The sequence below is a fragment of the Carassius auratus genome, chromosome 34 (assembly GCF_003368295.1).
Source record: "Carassius auratus strain Wakin chromosome 34, ASM336829v1, whole genome shotgun sequence".
NCBI lineage: Eukaryota > Metazoa > Chordata > Actinopteri > Cypriniformes > Cyprinidae > Carassius > Carassius auratus.
This window is the reverse complement of record NC_039276.1, coordinates 19,644,913-19,666,643: the sequence shown is the minus strand read 5'-3', so window position 1 is coordinate 19,666,643 and position 21,731 is coordinate 19,644,913. Positions and strand designations below refer to the sequence as shown.

The 21,731-nt window shown below is 37.8% G+C and overlaps 1 protein-coding gene across 1 annotated transcript; it reads left to right on the top strand.

The window, feature by feature from the left end:
* Positions 1 to 49: 49 nt before the first annotated feature.
* LOC113053467 (epithelial-stromal interaction protein 1-like) lies at positions 50 to 21,360 on the top strand. The gene is made up of 11 exons (XM_026218524.1): positions 50 to 353; positions 4,367 to 4,425; positions 6,684 to 6,767; positions 6,870 to 6,943; positions 7,024 to 7,107; positions 8,735 to 8,808; positions 9,985 to 10,072; positions 14,637 to 14,720; positions 15,154 to 15,227; positions 16,392 to 16,582; positions 19,977 to 21,360. Exons 1-11 carry the CDS (start codon positions 190 to 192, stop codon positions 20,105 to 20,107), a joined length of 1,107 nt encoding a protein of 368 aa, XP_026074309.1. The 5' UTR covers positions 50 to 189; the 3' UTR covers positions 20,108 to 21,360.
* Positions 21,361 to 21,731: the final 371 nt, after the last annotated feature.

The following is a 21,731-nucleotide window of genomic DNA, read 5'->3' as shown; positions in this document are numbered from 1 at the left end:
TTATATTTATTTATCATGTGTTTAAAAAGCTTTAACGCACTATGTTGCATATAAATACTGGTGTTTAGCGGGGAATCCCACACAGAGAGACTTGCCATCGATGCCATAACCAACTCGCTGCCAGAGCCAGTGATCAGCTGTTCTTGTGCGTGGAAAGGTCAGGAGTCACTCGACAAAACATACTATAGCATGGATCGAGCTACACATCTAAATCCTAATTCCGAAGGAAGAGGGGCATATAGAGGACATCCAGTAAATCAAAACAACAATATACCGAACAGCGAGCAAACGAATGAATATTATTGTGAGAATAACTCACCTAGTACTTCAAACCCTCAGAATCAGCCAACACAGTAAGTATAACAGTACAATATCAACAATTTACTCTCATGCAAGGTGTTTATGTTTGCTATAGCCTAATATTATATATATATTTATAAAATAATAGGATATGATATAAATCAATATTTTACATTTAAATGCATAACATTGTTTTTATTTTTTATTTTTTTTCCTTTTTAACATTATTTAAATGTAGGCAATCGTTATTTCGACGTGTTTGTGCTAACGATTGGTCATTTTGGTAATGCAATCGTTCATTTATTTCCATAGTTTCTTCTCGGTTTATAAACCAGCAGCAAGTTTAGTTTCACTTTCGTTTCTGGCAAAACGTTCTGGGGAAGCGAAACTTCCAGTACTAATATTTACTATCGAGTCCGAAATTACTGTCATGCTCACATTTTCTCTCTCTCTCTCTCTCTCTCTCTCTCTCTCTCTCTCTCTCTCTCTCTTCGAATCATTACTTACTGTTGGGATAGTAAATAACAACATTAAAACATAAAAAAACGATAAATAAATAGTATCATACACAACAAACAAACAAAAAAATAACCACATCAATCCTCTGGTAGACAGTACATATAGTGCACAGTAGACATATATCGAATAAAAACAGGCAATTTTTTGAGCAAATCTTGATTAAACTTAACCATGTCTGCTATCATTATACCAGCTATTTATAGCCTATAATATAACACTTATTTAAACATATTGTATATTAAGGAAACTTAATCTATAATGTCTTAAGTTCTATCTATATATTTACTTTTATTTACATTGTGTATATTGTTAAATATCTTGTTAACTTGTCATTTTTAGTAAAGGAGCAAACACATGCTACTATCACCTGACACATCATCAACTATGTAAATAAAATCGACAAATGATCAGACAGTGCAGACATTATTGTTCAAATAGTATATATATATATATATATATATATATATATATATATATATATATATATATATATATATATATATATATATATATATATATATATATATATATAATGATGTGAGAAGCTTTTTGTCATTTAAATTTAACTTTAAACTTATTTAAACGTATTGTAGAAACAATAATTAGGCTCCTCATAACTGCAAATAATTATTGTCATAATATGGTATTTTTGCTGGAATGGTTGCATGAGGTTGCATTTTGTAAGGGGAATTCCAAATTTGAGTCTATGTCATTGGTTTGCTTAATCAGTACCAAGGTTTTTTTTTTTCAACAGTGCTGGGCCCGGTTTCCTGATAACACTCACTCTTAGTGCTAAGAAGACTCAAAAGATATATCTTACCAAAGTTGTTTATGTTCCTAAGTGTGTTCCCCGAAGTGTCCCTTAGGAAGCTTCTTAACACTCTGCCTCTTACGGTCGTTCGACATTACAAAAAAGGTGCTGTCCCAAGTGAAGGTGCTGAATTAGTTAGCATCGATTGGTCAGGAATCACGCAAAGGTGTATTTCGGCGTTAAGAAAGACAACACGTTCTATGCAAATTAAATAATCCTCAAATTTTTCCAGTAACATTTACTTTAACATAGTTTGTTATCAGTTAAATATAGACTATTAATTAAATTATCAAATTGTCAGTAATATGTTCACATGATATGTTGTGACGTTAGACGAACCGGGTATCCCTCACTAATCATCCACCCTCCTTATCCTGCTGTGCCACTTGTTCTGCTTCTTGACATGGGTTTAATGACTTCTAAAAATTATGTAATACACTTTTATATTAATGGTAAGATACTTTACAATCAGAATTGATTAGCGAGCAGCTGCAGCTACTTGTTAAGCTAAGCTAAAAGTATGGAGCCAGAAGAGTCTCAATAAAGATAAATGCACACACTACAGTCACATATGCACACATAGGATTCAAACATGCACACACATAATTCATAAATACACACACAGGATACACAAATGCACACAAAATTCACAAATGCACACAAAAAATTTAAAAAGCACAGAAGATTCACAAATGCATACACAATTCAGAAATGCACACAAAATTCAGAAATACACACACAATTCAGAAATGTAAACAACATTTACAAATGCACTCAAGATTCACAAATGCACAGGACAAGATTCAGAAATGTATTTCTGATGCACACACACATATATCTTGATTTACAAACTGCTTGCGGTCTGTGAACTTCACTGCATTTGTGTGTGAATTTTGAGACTCCCTTGACTTGGCTCAACACACAAATGCCTTTTTTTAAACAGGGAATGATCTGCAACCAATCAGCTATCTCCCTTGTTTTAGCCAATCACAAGAATGCACCCCACGTGGGGGATTGTTTACTTATAAGCCAATCAGCGAACGACTTACTTTCCTCACGCAGCGAACGACTCACTTTCCTCAGGGAACAACTCACTTACCTCACACAGCCGGCGACTCACTTTGCGCAGCCAGCGACCCACTTTGCGCAGCGAACGACTCACTTTCCTCACGAGTCACGCAGCGAACGACTCACTTTCCTCACCCAGCGAGCGACTCACTTTCCTCAGAGAACGATTCACTTTCCTCAGGAGTCACGCAGCGAACGACTCACTTTCCTCACCCAGCGAGCGACTCACTTTCCTCAGCGAACGATTCACTTTCCTCAATTAGCGAAGTTGAGCGAACGATTCACTTTCCTCAAGCAGCGAAGTTGAGCGAACGATTCACTTTCCTCACGCAGCGATCAACTCACTTTCCTAAGCCAAGGACAGCCGGAGACCCACTTTTCGCAGCCAGAGAGCCACTTTCCTCTCGCAGCGGACCACTGACTCTCTTTTCATGTAGGGACTGAATATTATAATTAAAGTGACTTCTATATTGCATCCAAAAGAATATTTAGATATATTTAAATATTCAAAAAGGTTTAAACATTTTTTTTTTTTACTTTCATTAAAATATTTCAATAAAATTAAATAATTGCCTATTGCAAATTTATGAATCCATGGTTAACTTTTTTTCTGCAGTCACTGGGCTATATGTATTGAGACATTTTTAAATTTATATTTTGTAATTTTGTACAATTTAATACAATTGCTGTGTGAACACGTTCATGTGATTGGCTTATAAGTAAACAATCCCCCCACATGGGGTGCATTCTTGTGATTGGGTAAAAGAAGGGAGATATCTGATTGGTTGCTGATCATTCCCTGTTTAAAAAAAAAAGCATTTGTGTGTTGAGCCAAGTCAGGGGAGTCTCAAAATTCACACACAAATGCAGTGAAGTTCACAGACCGCAAGCAGTTTGTGAATCAAAATATATGTGTGTGTGCATCAGAAATACATTTCTGAATCTTGTCCTGTGCATTTGTGAATCTTGAGTGCATTTGTAAATGTTGTTTGCATTTCTGAATTGTGTGTGTATTTCTGATTTTTGTGTGCATTTCTGAATTTTGTATGCATTTGTGAATCTTCTGTGCTTTTTAAATTTTGTGTGTGCATTTGTGAATTTTGTGCGCATTTGTGCATCTTGTGTGTGTATTTATGAATCATGTGTGTGCATCTATGAATCCTGTGTGTGCATATGTGAATGTAGTGTGTGCATTTATCTTTATTGAGACTCTTCTGGCTCCATATTAAAGTGCTACCGCCAGACCCGGAGATCAGCTGAATGGATTAAAAAATGGTAAAACTCAACTGTTTCATGCTAGAGAAGTTGGAAAATTAGCCTTTTTTTTATGAAGTTTTCGTTTAAGTACACTTGCTATTTCTATTTGTGTAGCTTATTTATTTACTTAGCAATAATCATGCCTAAATCTAATATTTTTGATTTATAGCTCATGACTTGTTGTTTTATGTGTAATCATCAGGCAGCACATTTGGGGTCATTTGTGATATCAGGGTATCAGCTATGATTCTGATGTTATTTTAATGGCTTTTGACAACTGCATTACTTGGAGGCTGTGTGTTGTGTCACCATCAAATATGTTTGGGATGCAGGGAAGTTCCCCAAAGTTGTTTGTGAAAAATTCTGACTTTATGGAAGAAAATGTACCTAATGCATGCCATTTGCCCACAGTGCTGATGGATACACCAAGATACCACCAAATGAATCAAAAAGGAGCAAACTGCAGAGGAGTAAGTCATGACACGACTGTTGTTGTATTTTCCATCTTCATGTGATCCAGATGTTTCTCTAATTGTTACCATCAAGTGCAGTTACAGCTTGTTTATTTGTGTCTGCAAGAGAGAACAGATTTTGTTGTTGCTGTTGTTGTTGTTAATGTAGTTCAATATTATTTTAAAGGGGTCACATGATGCATTTTTTTAATGTGTCATGTAGCTATTTGTCCAATTATAAGATCTGCAGAGTTACAAAGCTCAAAGGTTCCCACAAAAGGAATTGTTCTGTCTAAAAGAGAAGGCTGATTCGGGCCAGGCTAAAACGCAAGGAAAGAAGGGGTGGTTTTAGGAACCGCAGTAGGGTTGATGCAGCCATATCAGGGAGATGCTGTGTGTTTGGCCTTCCTTAAGTAGATGCAATGAGGAATCATTGGTTAAGATTAACTTACAACAGAACAGCACAACCCAGATGTTAGAATTTGTGCAATGCATTTTATGGTTGACACAATTTTGTGAACATATGATGCTTTTTTAGAGATCATATTTTGTGCATTTGGTGTAACAGAATATGTTGACATGCTTTAATTTTCAAAAACACATTATTTTTGAAATACTGTACAGTATTGTAGGTCCTCTATGCCCGGCCTCTCTCAAGCGCATCGTTTTCTACAAAGTCCCTCCTTATGACAAGCACATGAAACGGTCATCCATAAAATGCATTGCTGTTCTGTTGTAAGTGATCTTAAAGATTACTAAATGCATCTACTTTCTGAAGGCCAAAAGGAGTGGTTTTGCTTTCACCTAGATACACACAGTATCTCCCTGACATGACTGCTTCAACATTAACTGCAGTTCCTGAAACCAAGCCTTCTTTCTTCTTTCATTACGCAAATATTTCCACATAGTGACGTAGACATGTGGGGGCGTGTTAGAACGAGCCGTTTTAGAGGTTGTTGCAAAGTCTTAACTTTGATAAAGATCTCTTTGGATTTGAGACTTTTTTATGCACCAAGATCTTTTTCATGCACCAAGTGCTTTTTAACACTCCAAAGAGAAAGGAAAAATTAAAATCTCATTATTTGACCCATAAAAAATTTTTTGTACAAAAAATTATAGTTTGCTTAAAATCTACTCACCCTCAGGCCATCCAAGATGTAGATGAATTTGTTTCTTCATCAGAACAGATTTAGAGAAACTTAGCATTACATCAGTGGTTCCCAACCATGTTCCTGGAGGCCCCCCAGCACTGCATGTTTTCCATGTCACCATAACCAATCACATCTGATTCAGATCATTATCTCATTAGTAGAGACTCCAAGACCTGAAATGGGTGTGTCAGCCAAAAGGAGAGATGCAAAATGTGCAGTGTTGGGGGGCTTCCAGGAACGTGGTTGGGAACCACTGCATTACTGTACATCACTTGCTCATCAGTGGATCCTCTGCAGTGGATGGGTGCCATCAGAATGAGGGTCCAAACAGCTGATAAAACATCACAATAATCTGCACGTAATGTACACGACTCCAGTCCATCAGTTAACTTCTTGATGTTGAAAAAGCTGCATTTTTGTTATTAATTATTAATGATGAATTTATTTCTTACAAACACGCAGCATTTCACTTCACAAGCCATGAATTGATGGACTTGAGTGGTGTGGATTTTTGTGATGTTTTATCAGCTGTTCGGACTCTCATTCTGACGGCACCCATTCACTGCAGAGGATCCACTGGTGAGCAGGTGATGTAATGCTACATTTCACCAAATATACTGTATGTTTGGATAAAAAAACAAACTCTGTATCTTAAATGACCTGATTAAATTTGTCCTGTTCCCGAAGATCTACAGTACCTTCCTACAAAGTTCAGCTCAAACCCTGATCACCTTTGTGCGAGCTCATTAACTTAAATTGGGTTTAAAATCCTGTAGTGTGAATTTAAAAGATGATAATTACAGACAGGTGTTTTTGATCAGGGCTGGACTTGAATTCTGCTGGTAGGTAGATCTCCAGGAACAGTATTGGGCTCCCCTGCTTTAATCATACACTCCATGAAATCTATTAACTCAGAATTCCCAAAATCTGCAAACTAACTCAGACTTGGGGGGGGGGGGTCTGTGGGGAGACAACCCTGCAAAATCTGTGAGGTGCATTCCAGCCTTTAATTTAAGTCCGTCTTAGAAAACTGTAGCATGCACTTTGCAAGCCCTGAGCTTCAGTCTTTGTCACACTATCCCATTTAAGTGTAGAGATTAAACTCATTTCTTTCACTCTCTGCAGTTGCACAGGAAGAAGAGGAGAAACTGAGGAGATGGAAAGAGGAGAATCGCCCTGGTCCCATTCAGCTGGCTCCAGAGAAACTAGGTAATGTGGAGATGAAATATATGGAAGTACTGATCTGAAAAAAAGAAGACACTTAGCAAATGAAAGAAACATCTAAAGCCGCTGATGTATTCACTCTCACAGGTGGAGCAGTATCACTGTCAGAAGTCAGACAGAGACAGCAGGAAGAATCACGCCAGTCAAAGCTGAGAAAAAAGGTTTAGGAGTACCTGTTTAAAATGTCTGATTCCTTGCCCAAATACTTGCACACTTACAGTGCATTTGAATATCTCCACAGCTTCAAAAAGAGGAAATGGATAAAAAGAAGAGACAGGCAGAGCAGGAGGAGTATGAGAAGATGAAGGCAATGCAACGAGAGAAGGTACAGGCCAGGAAATTGTTTACATCTGCCTTTTTATAACATTTCTGCAGGGCATTGTGTTACTCTCATGCATCTGCCAAACTTGGTCATCTGGCTTGTGTCTGGATTCAGTGCTTTTTATGATGCCTTTGTAATTCAGACTTTATAACTCCAGATGTCACTGCAGGCAATGTCCACGTTATCATATTCCTTTCAATTAAATGCTATATGATTAGACTTTAGCCTTCAGTGTTGCTGCTGCATGAGTCTAATTATTTGAGCAACCACAGTTCATTTGCTAAAACACTCTGGTCATTGTTCTTGGAGTGTAATAATGGTTTACTTTAGGGATCTCAGGATTGTAGATAAGCTTGGAATACTGTAATACTGGAAATAAAAAAACAGTTGAAGAAAAAGTTTTTAATTAGATTAGATTGAACTTTATTGTCATTGTGGAGATTACAAATACAGAGCCAGTGAAATGCAGTCCGCATCTAACAAAGTGCAATCTGGGAATGACAAAAGAATGACAGCACTATGGAAATATGTGGTTCAAAAATAAAAACAAATTACATTAAATAAAAATGTTTTGCTTAAAACGTTGAGATGTAATATAATTAAATTAAACAAAGTAAATATTGAAATATTAGAAATATTAACTACAATTTAAAGATTCTGCACTATTTAAAATTCACTATTAAAACTTAATTTAATCAGATTAATGAAAAATGTTGTATTAAATTAGAAAAATATTACATTTTCACTAGTGGTCTCGGATGGACAACACTATTTTTATATTTCCTTTATATGCATAGTTACTCTTTATTTTTAGGACCAATTCTAGTTATTAACTAACTACTAAATATGGTTTTTGCTTTTAATAAACTTATAATTATTGAATCTAATTATTAATATTTAGTAAGGTAGTTGTTATGTTTAGGTATTGTGTAGGATTAAGGGATGTAGAATATGTGTTTTATAAGCATTATTAAACAGCCTATATACTAGTTATATGCATGTTAATAAGCAACTAGTTAATGAAGTGTCCCTTAAGTGTCCAAATGAAATTAAACGTAAAGAGAAAGTTTGTAGTTTAGTTACAATGGGCTATTAATGCCAAATGATCATCACACTGCAAATGACATGGTGCTTCAGAGGCGCCATTAGCTGAAGAATGAGAAAATGGCAGGAATCATTTTTAAATATGTTGAATAATAATAATACAATTCTCTTCCTGGTAACAGAAAATGCATGCATGTGTTTGGAAAGCTCAGTAAAAATCAATGAATATGGAAAAATCAAAATGTGTGTGGGGGGAGAGGAGATATGTGGCACTAGCTACTGTAAATAGAATTGTAAAAATGCTGATTGATTGTATTCAAACAGGTTTCTTACTGTCTGCCACTGGTCAGTCAGAACTGAAAGTTCTGCCATAAACTGACAGCATTGAATGAGCCAGTCTTGCTACTCAATGTCAAGCTGGTCAGTCTGCTTAAACAGACTGAGTAATGTTGTTATAGTATAGTTATATTTTGGAGGACTCCATCTACAAATGGCTTACTTATACTGTAGTTAACTTACATATTAAGTTGAAAAGAATAAAGCATTTTAACACTAAAGTGAACATATTGTGTTTAATGCATTGCAGGCCAATAAACTAGAGATGAGGAAAAAGCAAGAAGAAAAACAGAGACAGAATCTGTACCAACACGACAAGCAAAGGTATGTAAGCATTTTTCTTAGAACTTGCCAGATTTAAGGTGTGCTTGGTTTAAAAGGAGGAAGTAGGATGTTAAGCTGCACTATTGGCATTTATCCAAAAACAATAAATCGGAATGCACAGGTTTATCTTTAGCTCAAGTTCAGTAAAAACTATGCCTTTTGTTTAGAGGCTGTGAAGAGATTATTGAAAACGATTACAAGGAACCCTGCAAGATGCTGCTGGGAAGCTTCGGTCATCGTTTACTATTGCATCGTCACAAACCCGTATAGCTTTATTTCTTCCATCAAAGTCACATACAAAAGAGGAAACTGGATTCTCACTCCGTTCTTTATAATAAAGTGAAAGCAAAATGTGACGAGATTAAGTTGCAATTTGGCAAAAAGTAAATAAATACATAAAAAATCATAAAAGCATCATAATGGGAGTCCATTAAAATTCTGCACCATATTCTTAGTTTTCTAAAGTTTTTGTTCATTAAAACTGTTCCCCTTTTAAAATCCAAATAATTTAAGTATGTGCATATTAATTTTGGCAAATTAATATTAGGCGATTGGTTACAAATCACAGAAGAAGCATTTTTGAGTGATGTTATTATACATAGTCATAAAATGTACATTTATTTTTCAATTAACAATTTAATATCTATAAAATATATATGTATATCTTATTACAAAAATTAACTAATCACACACATTTCTGTAAATAATCCTGATTATTTACACCTAACATTAAAATTTTATGTAAGAAATATATGTTCACACTGAATATAAAAATGAATGTGGAAAACGTGAAAACAGCATTATTTTAAATATAATATATTTTAAATATTTTTTTCATTGAATGTATGAATGAAGGCCAGTATAACAAACTAATACTGATGTCTGTATACAATTATAATTTTAACACATGAATGAGATTTGAGAGCAGCCATAGTCAATAGTCAATAAAATGCTTTTTAAATATCAGTCTTTTTCTCGGACGACTTACACACATTTCGGTGCATGTTTTGTTTTGTGTTTTTGTTGTTATTGTTGTTTGTTTGTTTGTTTTATTTCTGGGACAAAGAAAATCATATGGTTTGGAACAACATAAGGATGAGTAAATGCTGACAGAATTGTCTTTTTTTTTTGGATGAGCTATCCCTGTAATCACAATTATGTCCCTTCCTCCTGCAGGAAAACAGATGAGTTTCTTCAAAGAATTGAGAGGTCAAGCAGTAGCGTTTCTATGGCAGCAGGCAATTCCATACCAGCATCATCCTGGGTAAGACAGAGGCCAAAAATGCACTGCGTGCTCCATAGGCCTGAGTTCAAGCCTCTTGTGCATAGCTGTGGCACTGAGGTTACAGCCCAAAGCACTGGAATAATTCACACCAATTGATCGGTCTTTGATACATATTTTCAAAGCAAACAGTCCTCACTCGGGAGCTTTCGTTGACATGGCATGTTGGACTGCAGCAATTATCTCCTCATTAGCCTCACACCGGAGATCGCTGACTGAGTCCATCATAGAACTTCCTCAGTTGTAAACATGCAGACTTCTGTTTTTACGGTCAGTCAGCGCAAAGTCGCAAGTGTAGCTTCTGAATGGTGAGGCAAGCAGAGTTCAGGGGACTTCCCAAAGTTCACAGCGAAACCGCCTCACTAAAGGCAGAGAGGGGTCTGTGAGAGACTGGGGTGGAATAACCTGTATGGTTTGAGTGAAAGTACCTGGAAAGGAGCCAGAGTCTGAACCTGTGACATAAGCAGACTGACAGGATGCATTTTTAGAGGCGCTAATTACAGCTAAGCCACATGATTTCACTTGAATTTTAAGCAGGTTCGGTGTGCTTCAGAATGCTCTTGTGGTCACCAAACAATGAGATATTTATTTTGGCAGACCTGTTCTAAAACGGTCTGCTTGAAGAATCATTAAAAGTACGAAGGGCTCAACCATGCTGTAGGCAGCAGAATGTTATGGCGCTCTTAGATAAACTCAAATCAAAAGGAAATTAGCAAAATAATTGAAAGACATTCAGGACATCATAACAAGATGTTGCATGCTTTTGTAATACTTGCGAAATAGTTAAAATAACAGTTTTGTATGTTAATGTGGTTTAAAATATAATTTATTCATGTGATGCAAAGCTGAATTTACTTCAGCAGCATTACTCCAGTGCTGCTGAATATTTTTGTGGAAACCATGCATGTTTTCTTCTTCTTTTTTTTAGGATTATTTTAATCAAAAGCATTTATTTGCAATAGGAATCTTTTGTAACATTACTACTGTATTTACTATTACATCATTAATTCATATTGCACATATACATCGTCTGCAGCATGCCAGCCTATTGGCAGCATACAATGACTTTAAGATATATTTTTCCATTCTTCCTCCCCAGCTCCACCTGTTTAGATCTGGTACAGGTATAAATATACTTTCTGTCATGGCAAACATATTTATTATTCAAATGTCAAGCAATGTTATATATTACAACACATTTGTTGTTTTGTAGTGACAAAAGTGACTACAGTGTCTACAGACATCACTGACAGAGGCCTGGAATTTCATGTATTCAAATAAATCAAGTGTTAGATCACAGGTCAAATAGAGGAGTTTGCTGCAGGGATTTTTTGGCACATTTAGTGGAAATTAGCCCCGAGCCCTGGTTAATTTCTGACCATGACTGGTGTGCATTGAGGGCTAAGCTGACCATGAGAGGTTTGAGAGCTGCCTCGTATGTAGCACAAACTACTAAAAGTGGCATCTGACAGCACTGTTAAAATTCTCTTGAATGTTTTGTTGTGCGCCATTCAACACTGCAATTGTTCCTTGTTTTAGACTTTTGAGGACTTCCCTGTAGATGACTAATTGGGAAAATCCCTCTAATAGACAGATTGTGCATTACTACTGTAGAGCCATGCTACACAATACACGCAACAGTGTTTTGAACTGGCTCTCTGGACTTACCAGGAGCGGAGGCCTTTCGAATGTGCTTTATTTTGTATTGACTTAAGTGGCTGGACAACCTCCGGGCCAAGTAACAAAACGGTCCAATCTAAATGTCGTAAGCCCACCGATCAAAGAATTTGTGGAAAGACGGGTTCTTGATGTGGTTTTGTGGCCATTGAGAATTGTTATGCTTTCAGTGATGCTTCCACAAGACAGATTAATCTCCTCCATATCCTCTGTTTGTGCAAAGGATCCTTTGTATTGGCTTCCCAGGATGCCAGGCCCAGGTCGTCCCACCTATTCCCCTTACTCTCTGGCCATTTCAAACACAACAGCCCCTGCCTGCTGTCCCCGGGCCGCCTGACCAAACACACAAAGATCTCTTCAGCTTCCAGACTCTCTGTTGGCCTCTCCTTACAGAGTCTTTCTGAACAGGGCCATGAGAATCTTAGAGAAACATCACAGCTGACACTCAGTCTTGTGCTAAAATATGTGATGGCGTCACCCTCAGGGGTCGTACTGTACGGACAAAGGCTGGGATCAAGTGTGGATTTGTCTAGGGATGGTTCATAATGACTTAATTGGTGGGCTCTGTTTAGTTGTTAGACAGTAAAACCCTCTCATCTTTAAAGCACTACTTTACACCCTTTTTTAAATAAAAAAAAAATCAGAGAAGTATGTGGCGAGTGGGGCGGGGCCGAGAGGCGTGGGAACGAGGAGTGAGGCCAGGTGTAGTGATTGGAGATGAGCTGCACCTGAGCCCCACCGCTAGTATCGAGTCCCATGTAGGAGATGGAAGGATATAAAACTGGAGTGACGACCGTGAAGGACGAGAGAGGACCAGGCCTGGGACATTATTTTATGTTTTGGCTTTTATTTGTGCGCGTCAGTCGCCGTGAGGGGCTGACGTGCTGTTTTGTTTATTTTTGAATATCAAAGTGTTTTTGATTGTGCGCCGGTTCCCGCCTCCTTCTTCCCGATGTATATGGAGTTCTATATCGTTACAGTGGTGCCGAAACCCGGGAGAAGGAGGGACGCGCTGCTGAAGATCCCTCACCGCTGTGGTGAATCCGCGGTGCCCTCGAGCTGGCGAGGTATGTGCCGCCATGGACGCTCGAGGCGGTGGGCTGGAGCGAGTTGCCGGGGACGGGCGAGCTCGCTACCGGCCGCCCACGATATGGAGGGGCGGCTGCCGTCCGTGAGGGAGCGGAGGAGTCGGCGCCGTTCGCCAGGGGGCCGGAGCCTGCTGCCTCCGCGAAGGAATCCGGAGGGGCAGGGAACAGGGGACTCCTGTCGCCGCCCAAAACCGGAGGAGCCGTCGCCGTCCATCGGGCGGCGGAGGAGTGTCGCGCCGTCCGCCGAGGGCCGTCCAGTGCCACCGCCAGGCACCTCGGAGGAGATCACCCAGCTGGTGGAGGGCCGAGCAGCAGTGCGTCTGGGAACCGGAATTTTTTTTTTTTTCTCTCTCCCCTCTCTCGTCCCTGTCGCTACTCCTTCCATCTCCTTTTCTCTCGCCTCGTCTGTCCTACCCCCAGGTTCCCGCAGGTCCCCGTGAGCGGTCTCCCCCGGAGGGAGGGAGGGGGGGGGGGGGGAGTAGAGAGCAGTCTCGGGAGTACCCCCCGGCCTGCGAGGGGCGATGGGGGTATGTGGCGAGTGGGGCGGGGCCGAGAGGCGTGGGAACGAGGAGTGAGGCCAGGTGTAGTGATTGGAGATGAGCTACACCTGAGCCCCACCGCTAGTATCGAGTCCCACGCCTCTCGGCCCCGCCCCACTCGCCACAAAGTAATATATCATTTTTTTATTGCAATAATACTATTATAATGTAAAATAAACATATGTATTATTATTATTATTATTATTGTTATTAAAAAAAGCATCAAACTTTTATTTTATACTTTAAAGCTCCTTTTTTGTTGACAACTGAAACTCACTGAACCTGTATGCAGAGCAGCATTGAGCATGAGACACTGAGTTCTCATGTTCTCACGTGTAACTGAACACAGTTTTATCAGTGAGTATCGGTTTGCAGTTTGTTATAGTATGTGTTGCACTGATTCATTAAATAAATATTTTAAATGAAAAAAAAGGAAACCAAAATGTATTTGATTTAAACAATTCACAAAGGTCTTTATAAATCTTAAAGCTCTGGATGTTGATAACTAGTTTACTTGCTTATAACTGCCTCTGATGTCTTTAACACTTGCAAATTTTGTTAAATCCATTGATCAGTTCTTCTTTAACTTCCTCTTTGTTTTAAATTTGTTTTAAATTTACAATGGTTTGTAAAGACAACCAGTCAGATTAGAGACATTTTTATGTGTAGTAGATCCCCAGTGGTCGGACTGGAAGTGTCTTGCACTATGAGAATTTCATTTTTAATGCAGAGTATCTAAAGCTAAACTTTTAAAAAATGCATCTTGAGATGCAAGCGTTCTATTCTCTTATGTTTTTGAATACAAAAAATGCATTGTTTGTGAACGGCAACTAAAGGTGAAGCCACATTAGTGAAATTCCATGTGCAAAAAAAGTTCCACTGTCTCTTTTCAATAGTGTAGAGATGTAAGAAGCACCACTTACACAGAAGTCACTTCCAAACCAAGCAGGTTTTTGTTACTCAATGTGGAGAATAAATGAGACCAACTTGAAAAGGAGCGAAACTTGTGGAAGTTTTTTGTCCTCATGTGCAACTCCCAATTGTGTAGATATTAGAATAACTGGGTTTCTCACACAGAATTTTGCAGAACAATAACAAATGTGACCACACCTTAAGAAACATGTTTAATCATGTATTATTCAGGACATTCAGGAAACTCAGCATAGTAAAAAAATACAAATAAAATACAAATAAAAATCGCACATTACTAGATTTCATTATGTGGTCATTTTTTCTTAACAGGCTAAATATCATGAGTACAGGGAAGCCAGAAGAGAAGAGGAGGACGCTGACCTGCTTAAGAAGAAAGAGGAGCAGAGGAGAAAGGTAAAGAACAGGAAGTGAAACAGATGGACTGAGAGCTTACAAACATCACCTAAACTTTTGGTTCGAAGGAACACCACAACTAAATGTCTGGGCTTTGCCAAGAAAAAGAACTAACTCTGCCTAGCATACACTATTGATTAGCATGTTCTCGGTTATATAAGGTAGTCATGGATTGAGTGGTGTAGGTGTTTTCCAGCTGGCTAGATAGTGGTATTTCTGTGGCTTTGAATGCCTCTTTGTCGGTCAAAAATGAACTTAATTCACTGATATGCATCGAAGACAAAAGGTCAGCCCGACCTATCATGTCCATATTGTTGTTTATTCATGCAAAAATGCAATTAAATGATTATAGCTACAGACTTTGAATGCCTTTCCATAAGTAGAGGAAACCTTTCTGTTGGATATCAAATTTTCATTAACTTAATATTTCCAGGCAGAAATTTTGGAGGAACAACAAAAACAACAGGAGGAGGACAGGAAGAGCCTGACTGGAGCTGACCATCGGCGGTATGGGCGCCTAATCATGACAGACCGCTAAAAAAGCCATGACTGTCAGAATTAATAAAGGAGTCTGTGACCACTAGTAAAAATGCTTATTTTATGCATATTTCTAATTTGATGCCATTTTTTTTTCATTACAAATTATATTGTCAACATTGCAATTTGAATGAGAAGTTCAATTGGAAAAATAGCATACATTTCGGAATCCCTTAGTATTTTGGTTGCTTTAATGACTCCACAATGACCGTGTGAACTCCACAAGTTTGTGTAAAACCTGATAATCAGGTTCTCCAGAGTGATTTGAGATGATTCAGAGGAGCATTGTCTGTTAAAATTATAGATTCAAAAAATTAAACACCAAAGGAGATATTTAGCAGAATGTCTGAGCTGCACAATGGAAGTGGATGGGCATCAGAAAGTACAGGTTTCATGACATTTTTCGAAAAAATGTCATACCCTTGTGAAAAAGAACTACACTTTAGTGAAAAAATACTTATTGCAGAAATAGCTTACTTTAATAAAAATATACTTGTGTAATGTAAATGATGATTAATTGTTAATTGCATTGAAAAATAATTTTGTTTAAATGAATGCAATTAGCTAAATGTTTAAGAGCCTCTGACCACTTACATGGGATCTAAGTATGTTTGTATATAATTTCATGAATCTGTTTTCTTTGAAATATGGTTAAAGTGTACTGCTGAATATACTGACAAGCATTTAACTAAATATACTTCAGTGTAATTTCTGTTGAACTTGTATTTATAATGTTACAGTATGTTTAAATGTAGCATATTGAATAACACACAACAAAATGATAATTACTATACATATGTTTAATATGTTAGTCAAAATATCAAAATAGGTGTACTTTAACAAGGATTACAAAAGATTATTAAAAAACCATGAGGTCAAATTAATGTTTTAATATACTTTAAGGTGTTAAGCACATTTCCTTTTCACACGGTTAGAACCCTAGAAACAGTGTAAAAGAGTTCTTTATTTTAAAAGTGTCAAAATTCTAAAATGTGTTGTACAGTTCTAAATTAGAAAGATTTGGAATTTCATTGTGGTGTCAGACATCTGAACACCTCTGTACTAATCAAGTAGGAGTACTTCATTGCTTAGAACAAGTTGTGAACAGTTCTGATAATGTATTACTCTCTTCAGGGTGAACATGGCCTTCCTAGACCGTCTGGAGGCAAGCAGTTCAGGTAGAATGCCTCAACCCGTGACCCAAACCCCTGAAAGCAGTAATGTCTGTCTGGATGATGACGATGATGATGACAAACCACAAGATTCCACCCCATCCACAGTGCCCAACCCATCACAGGTCCACACAGAAAGTGCAGAGGAGAATGGTGAGTCTTAAACAAGATTTGTGTGCATCTCCAATGGCACTGTGTGTGTTTAGGTCTGTTTCATTTCACAGCACCTCTGGAAACGTCTCCATTGCGTCGACTTCTCGAGTCTCAAAGCCTCCGCTTGTGTGTGATATTGAACAGATCTCACACCCCCGGTGCTGGACGGCACAGCACATTGTGTAAATAAAAATGTCCTGGTATTCCAGACACGTGATGCTTTTAGATCCCACTGTGATATGCAAACTGCCTGCATGAGAGGTTAATGTCAATGAATCAATAAGTGACAAATTAATCAGCAGCTAGCTGCATGGTTGATGTGTTTTTACTCTACATTGAAGTCCAAATTGCCTTGCCTTTTGTTGTAAAGTAAACTAATTTAGCCTGAGAGAAGCTTGAATTATTGGCATGCCCGTCTGACAACAGATTTATCAATTGTATGTATGAAGCAACTGCTGCAAAAACAATGATTAGCTCTTCGAGATCCAGTATGACTGCATTGTCAAACTTTGGAAATATGCCATTCGGTCTTCAGACTTGCCCTGCTGTAGTGTGGGTTAAAGAAATAAACCATCCAAAAATGAAAATCAGTCAGTATTTACTTACCCTGATGTGGCTGTAAACCTGTGTGCTATTATTTTTTTCTGCATAAGCACAGGGAGAGTCATAAAAACACAGCATTCACACAGCATGTCTGTCACACTCTAAAAATGACTTATGTCCTTTAGCATCAGTGAAAGCACCATTAAAAGGTATATATTACTGCTCTAAGGTACTAACATGCTCATTCTAGAAGTAAATAATGTATAAAGTTACCCCTTCAATGGTAATGCACCAGTGACAAGCTGCTGCATCCCCTTTTTGCACATAACTCCTAACAGTGTGTTATGGGACAGGCTGGACTTCAATAGCATCATAAAAATGCCATTGGTTCTCACAAAACCATTTGATTTCATTTGGAGAGAGTTTATAGTGCTTTTATAGTGTCATCTTTGGAGTGTTCAATGAAAAATAGCTGCGTGAGTATTCAAAACGTCTTCATCTGTGTTCCACTGAAATAAAATAAAAGCATTACAGGTTCGGAAAAAAACATAAAAGTGAAAGCAAACCAAAAATTAAAAAAACAGTTTTATACTGAATTTACTTCCTATCCGGGAATGGAGAACTATTGCTTTGCTTTGTTCTGAAAAAAGGCATGGAACTGTATGATTCACACATATTGCGTTAGCCTCCTTACTGGGATTTGCAAGTGACTTATGGATCTGATTCAGTCTGAATCTAGCTTCATATGTGGAGATCTTCACCTTTTTTTTAGCCAAGAGGTGTGGCTGTTTCGGCCAGAATTCCCATCCGTGTGATGGTGTGGGACTAATGTGGCGTTCACGTTGAAACGGTCTGCATATCTTCTCAGATGCCTGATGACACATTATGTTTGTGTGTTCGGCATCACTTACATCTGAATCACCGCAAGGACCAAAGGTTGTCTCCTCAGCTGAGGTTTGGGGTCAGCCAGGTCCTCCGATTCTCAAACTCACACCTCTGTCTCTGATTACCAGAAACTTTAGATGTGTTTGTTTCTGAACCAAGAGAGTCTCAGAATGACCTCTCGTCTGTCTGCGGTTCGGCTTACTCACAGTAGTGATAGGACCTGCCCTGACTTATGATGCTTTAGAACATGAACACCATGAGTACAGTTAACAGGCTGAAGGATGAGTTATTAGATGCTTTCTGTCTTTAAAGCAAGAGTAAACATTAACTAAAATATATCACCATACTTAACCCATTTGAATAATCACAGTAAATTAAGGCAATTGTTTTCTGTTACAAGTTTTCTGAAATCCAATGTTTAAATAAACACTGAGGTGTTAATCTAATTTTATATGCAATTGTTTGCATATATTTTCATAACAGACAAATGTCGATATTTGATAAAGCCAGGTTCAGAATCATTGTTTAATTTTATAGACATATTAAACCCAAAGGTGTTTACAAATGGGATTTTGTATACTTATTTATTGATCCATATATCAGAAAATACAATCAGCAGTCAGAAAAATAATGTATATTTTCACCATGTTTTCAGGCATTAAATGTCAAATATACTGTACTGTATATCATGCAAATGAAATCTGAACAAGCCCCTCTACAAAAACCTTCGGAATATTAATGGAAATAAAACTATAAAGTGCATTTAAGTCATACTCAAGTGGGGATTTCTTTTTTTTTCTTTAAAAAGATATGTATGATAATAAAATAGATGCAAATCGATTAAGTCTAATATTAAATGTTTTCTTTCTATTAGCCTGATGGAAGTCAAGTTATCAAAGCAAAATTTTCAAAATTGACCACTGTCTCTTGCGTCTAAAATGTCCTACTATACCAGATTCAAATTATATATGCAACAAAACCCACGAGGGGGGAAAACAACGACTAGGGAATAGACAAATAACTTAACACTACTTAGACTAGACTAAAAACAAATAATAAAACAAAAGACTCTTAACTCTGGTACTCACACAACAGAAATACAATCCACAGGTCTCACAACGTTTTCACAGTGTAACAATGAACCGCACTAGACAGCGAACACAAGGGGATTGAGATAGGGAGTCTAATGATAACATAACAGGTGACACAGTTAAAGCAATAAATGACAAAACAAGGATAACAAGGGGGAAGGGCAAGGAAACGAGACAACACAAGCACATGACCCAAAGACAAGGCCATGTGCTTGCACACAAAACACTGACCTGTCATGATCCTGCCTCAAGACTAAAGAAAAATAAAGGACACGAGGTAGAATCATGACATAGCGCTAGCAATGTCAGGGTTGTTGGTTTGAGGACCTAGAAATACATATAGCTTACCAATAAATTGCACTCCTTGAATGAACACTTCAATTACTGTCATGAGTATTCTGCTCCTTTCTCCACTTGCCTAATTTAATTTATTTTCTGTTGGCTTTTACGTCCAATGACAGCCTTTCCATCTTCCTTGGATCTGTGTGCATGGGACATCTGCCTGCCATAGTGCTAGTTTTGTCCATTAGTGTGTGGTTTGTGTGGGATCAAGATGCTGTTGTTTGTGGAACAGGCTGGCAGAAGCACTGCGGTGGAGACGACTTCTCCCACCCTGTCTGTCCTTCTCCATGAACCAAATGAACCAGCAGGGAGGTCAATCTTGCGCTACAGCACTGCTGTACATAGCTACACATTATTAGAAGGATGTCTGTGAGAGATACAGCATTTGAAGTCTCTAGGAACAAATGACCGTGTTGCTCATCATTTTTTGGCAGCCTCAAGCTCATATTTTGTGCATGGAAATGCTAACTTAGAGTGATTCAGGTATGGAGATATTATTTTACATTGACAGTTTGTTTGTGTTTTCCTTGTAGATCATGAGCATATGTGGACCCTATTGGAACTCCAGAAAAGGTTTCCATACTATGAGCCAGATATGCTGGAGGAGATCGTCACACAGTGCAATGGCAATTACCAGAAAGCATATGAGCTGCTTGATGTGTGAATACTTTGTCGTTTTGATTGATCCCAAGGTTGTTTTGTGAGTAAATAATTTTTGGGTGAACTGTGCCTTTAATTAAAGAAGGTGGTGAGCTCTAACTAGTGTCCTTTGAACTGAAACAAAAACTTTTTTTTTTTTTTTAGTTTGTGCAGTTATTTTTGCTTTGACACGAAATGGACTTACACTTAGTCACAGAGAAAAGAAATCAAAACAATAAATCAAGATTTGAGTCTGCGTTGGGAACATTTATGGATCCCATGAGTACAATTCACAGGCTAAATGATGTGCATTCACAAAATCCAGTGGCTAATTTATAATGAGGTACAGGACTAGAGGAATTCTGAACTCATCCTAGGGATAGACAGTGAAAATCCCAACCATCATACAGATCATTAGCTTCCTGAATGCTGTGTAAAGGTTTCTACAAAATCTTCATCTATTTAAAAAGGCAGCCTATATGTATGTCAAATAGAGTGCAACAGTCGGGTTCCTGAAGTAAAAATCCTGTCCGTTTTTCTCCATGGGGAAATTATTTTTATATATAAAAAAATAAAAATAATTTCCCCATGGAGAAAAACGGACAGGATTTTTACTTCCGTAATTACGGATTACTTATAAACTGTTAATGACAGACCTACTTTAAGCTACGAAATTGTTAATCAGTGGCATAAGCTTTTGTTGAAGCCATCTGTTTGCATTATTTCAGCTTTTTTACATTTGTATGGGGAAAATGAGTGGGAAAAATTATTCTGGAACCAATGCGTCAGAAAAGTCAGTAGGCACAGTTGCACTCTATTCAGCTGATTTAATTCTTAAGTAACAGAAGGGACACAGATTCAAATGTGTCTACATCAAGAAAGAGAAAATAATAGAAAATTAAGTTCCTGGATTAGTGCTCATTAGTGCTAATACAAAGTAAAATTCAGCATCTTCATCATTAAAGTCATTTTACAAATGTGTATATGAGAGACACGAATGGCCCCCATGTTGTAAATGATGGAGAAAGAGCTGGTGTTTTTGACTTCAGGTTCAGGTGTGACCTAAACATAAACTTCTATATCCCGCAGAAAAGTTTTCTTGCTTTTGGAAGGTTTTTACTCTGTTTAGTGAACAAATGTGGTAGATTCTGTGTGAATTGCAATCCTGTATCTATCTTGTGTTTTAATTGAACCACGATCAATCATGTTCCTGCACAGGAAAAGTTTCTCATGTAAATGTCTTCGCTGCATTAAACACGCTGTTTCCTGTGACAGTCTCCCTGTCTTTTGATGAGTGTATTTTTTTGCGAGTGTGTTTTCCTGTGTGCGATGTGGAGAGGTGGTCATGGAAAGAGTGTTTCCCAAGGTAACCTAAACTCAAAGGAAACAGATTTCTTTTTATTTTTATTTTTTTTTTACATACAAGACATAGCAACATTTCCGAGAGGGGTTGTTCTGGGTAACTGAAACTAAGAGGGACCACACTGCAACGTCATATCGCACAACTCTGATGACCCACAAATCAGAACTGATGGTAGGTCTAGGAGACCCTGATTACCTCAGCAGCATTCAGGGGGATTTCCTGTGGGTGGTTCCCCATCTGAATTAGGTTACAGCATTACCCATATCACCCAAGAATTCTGGGGGAA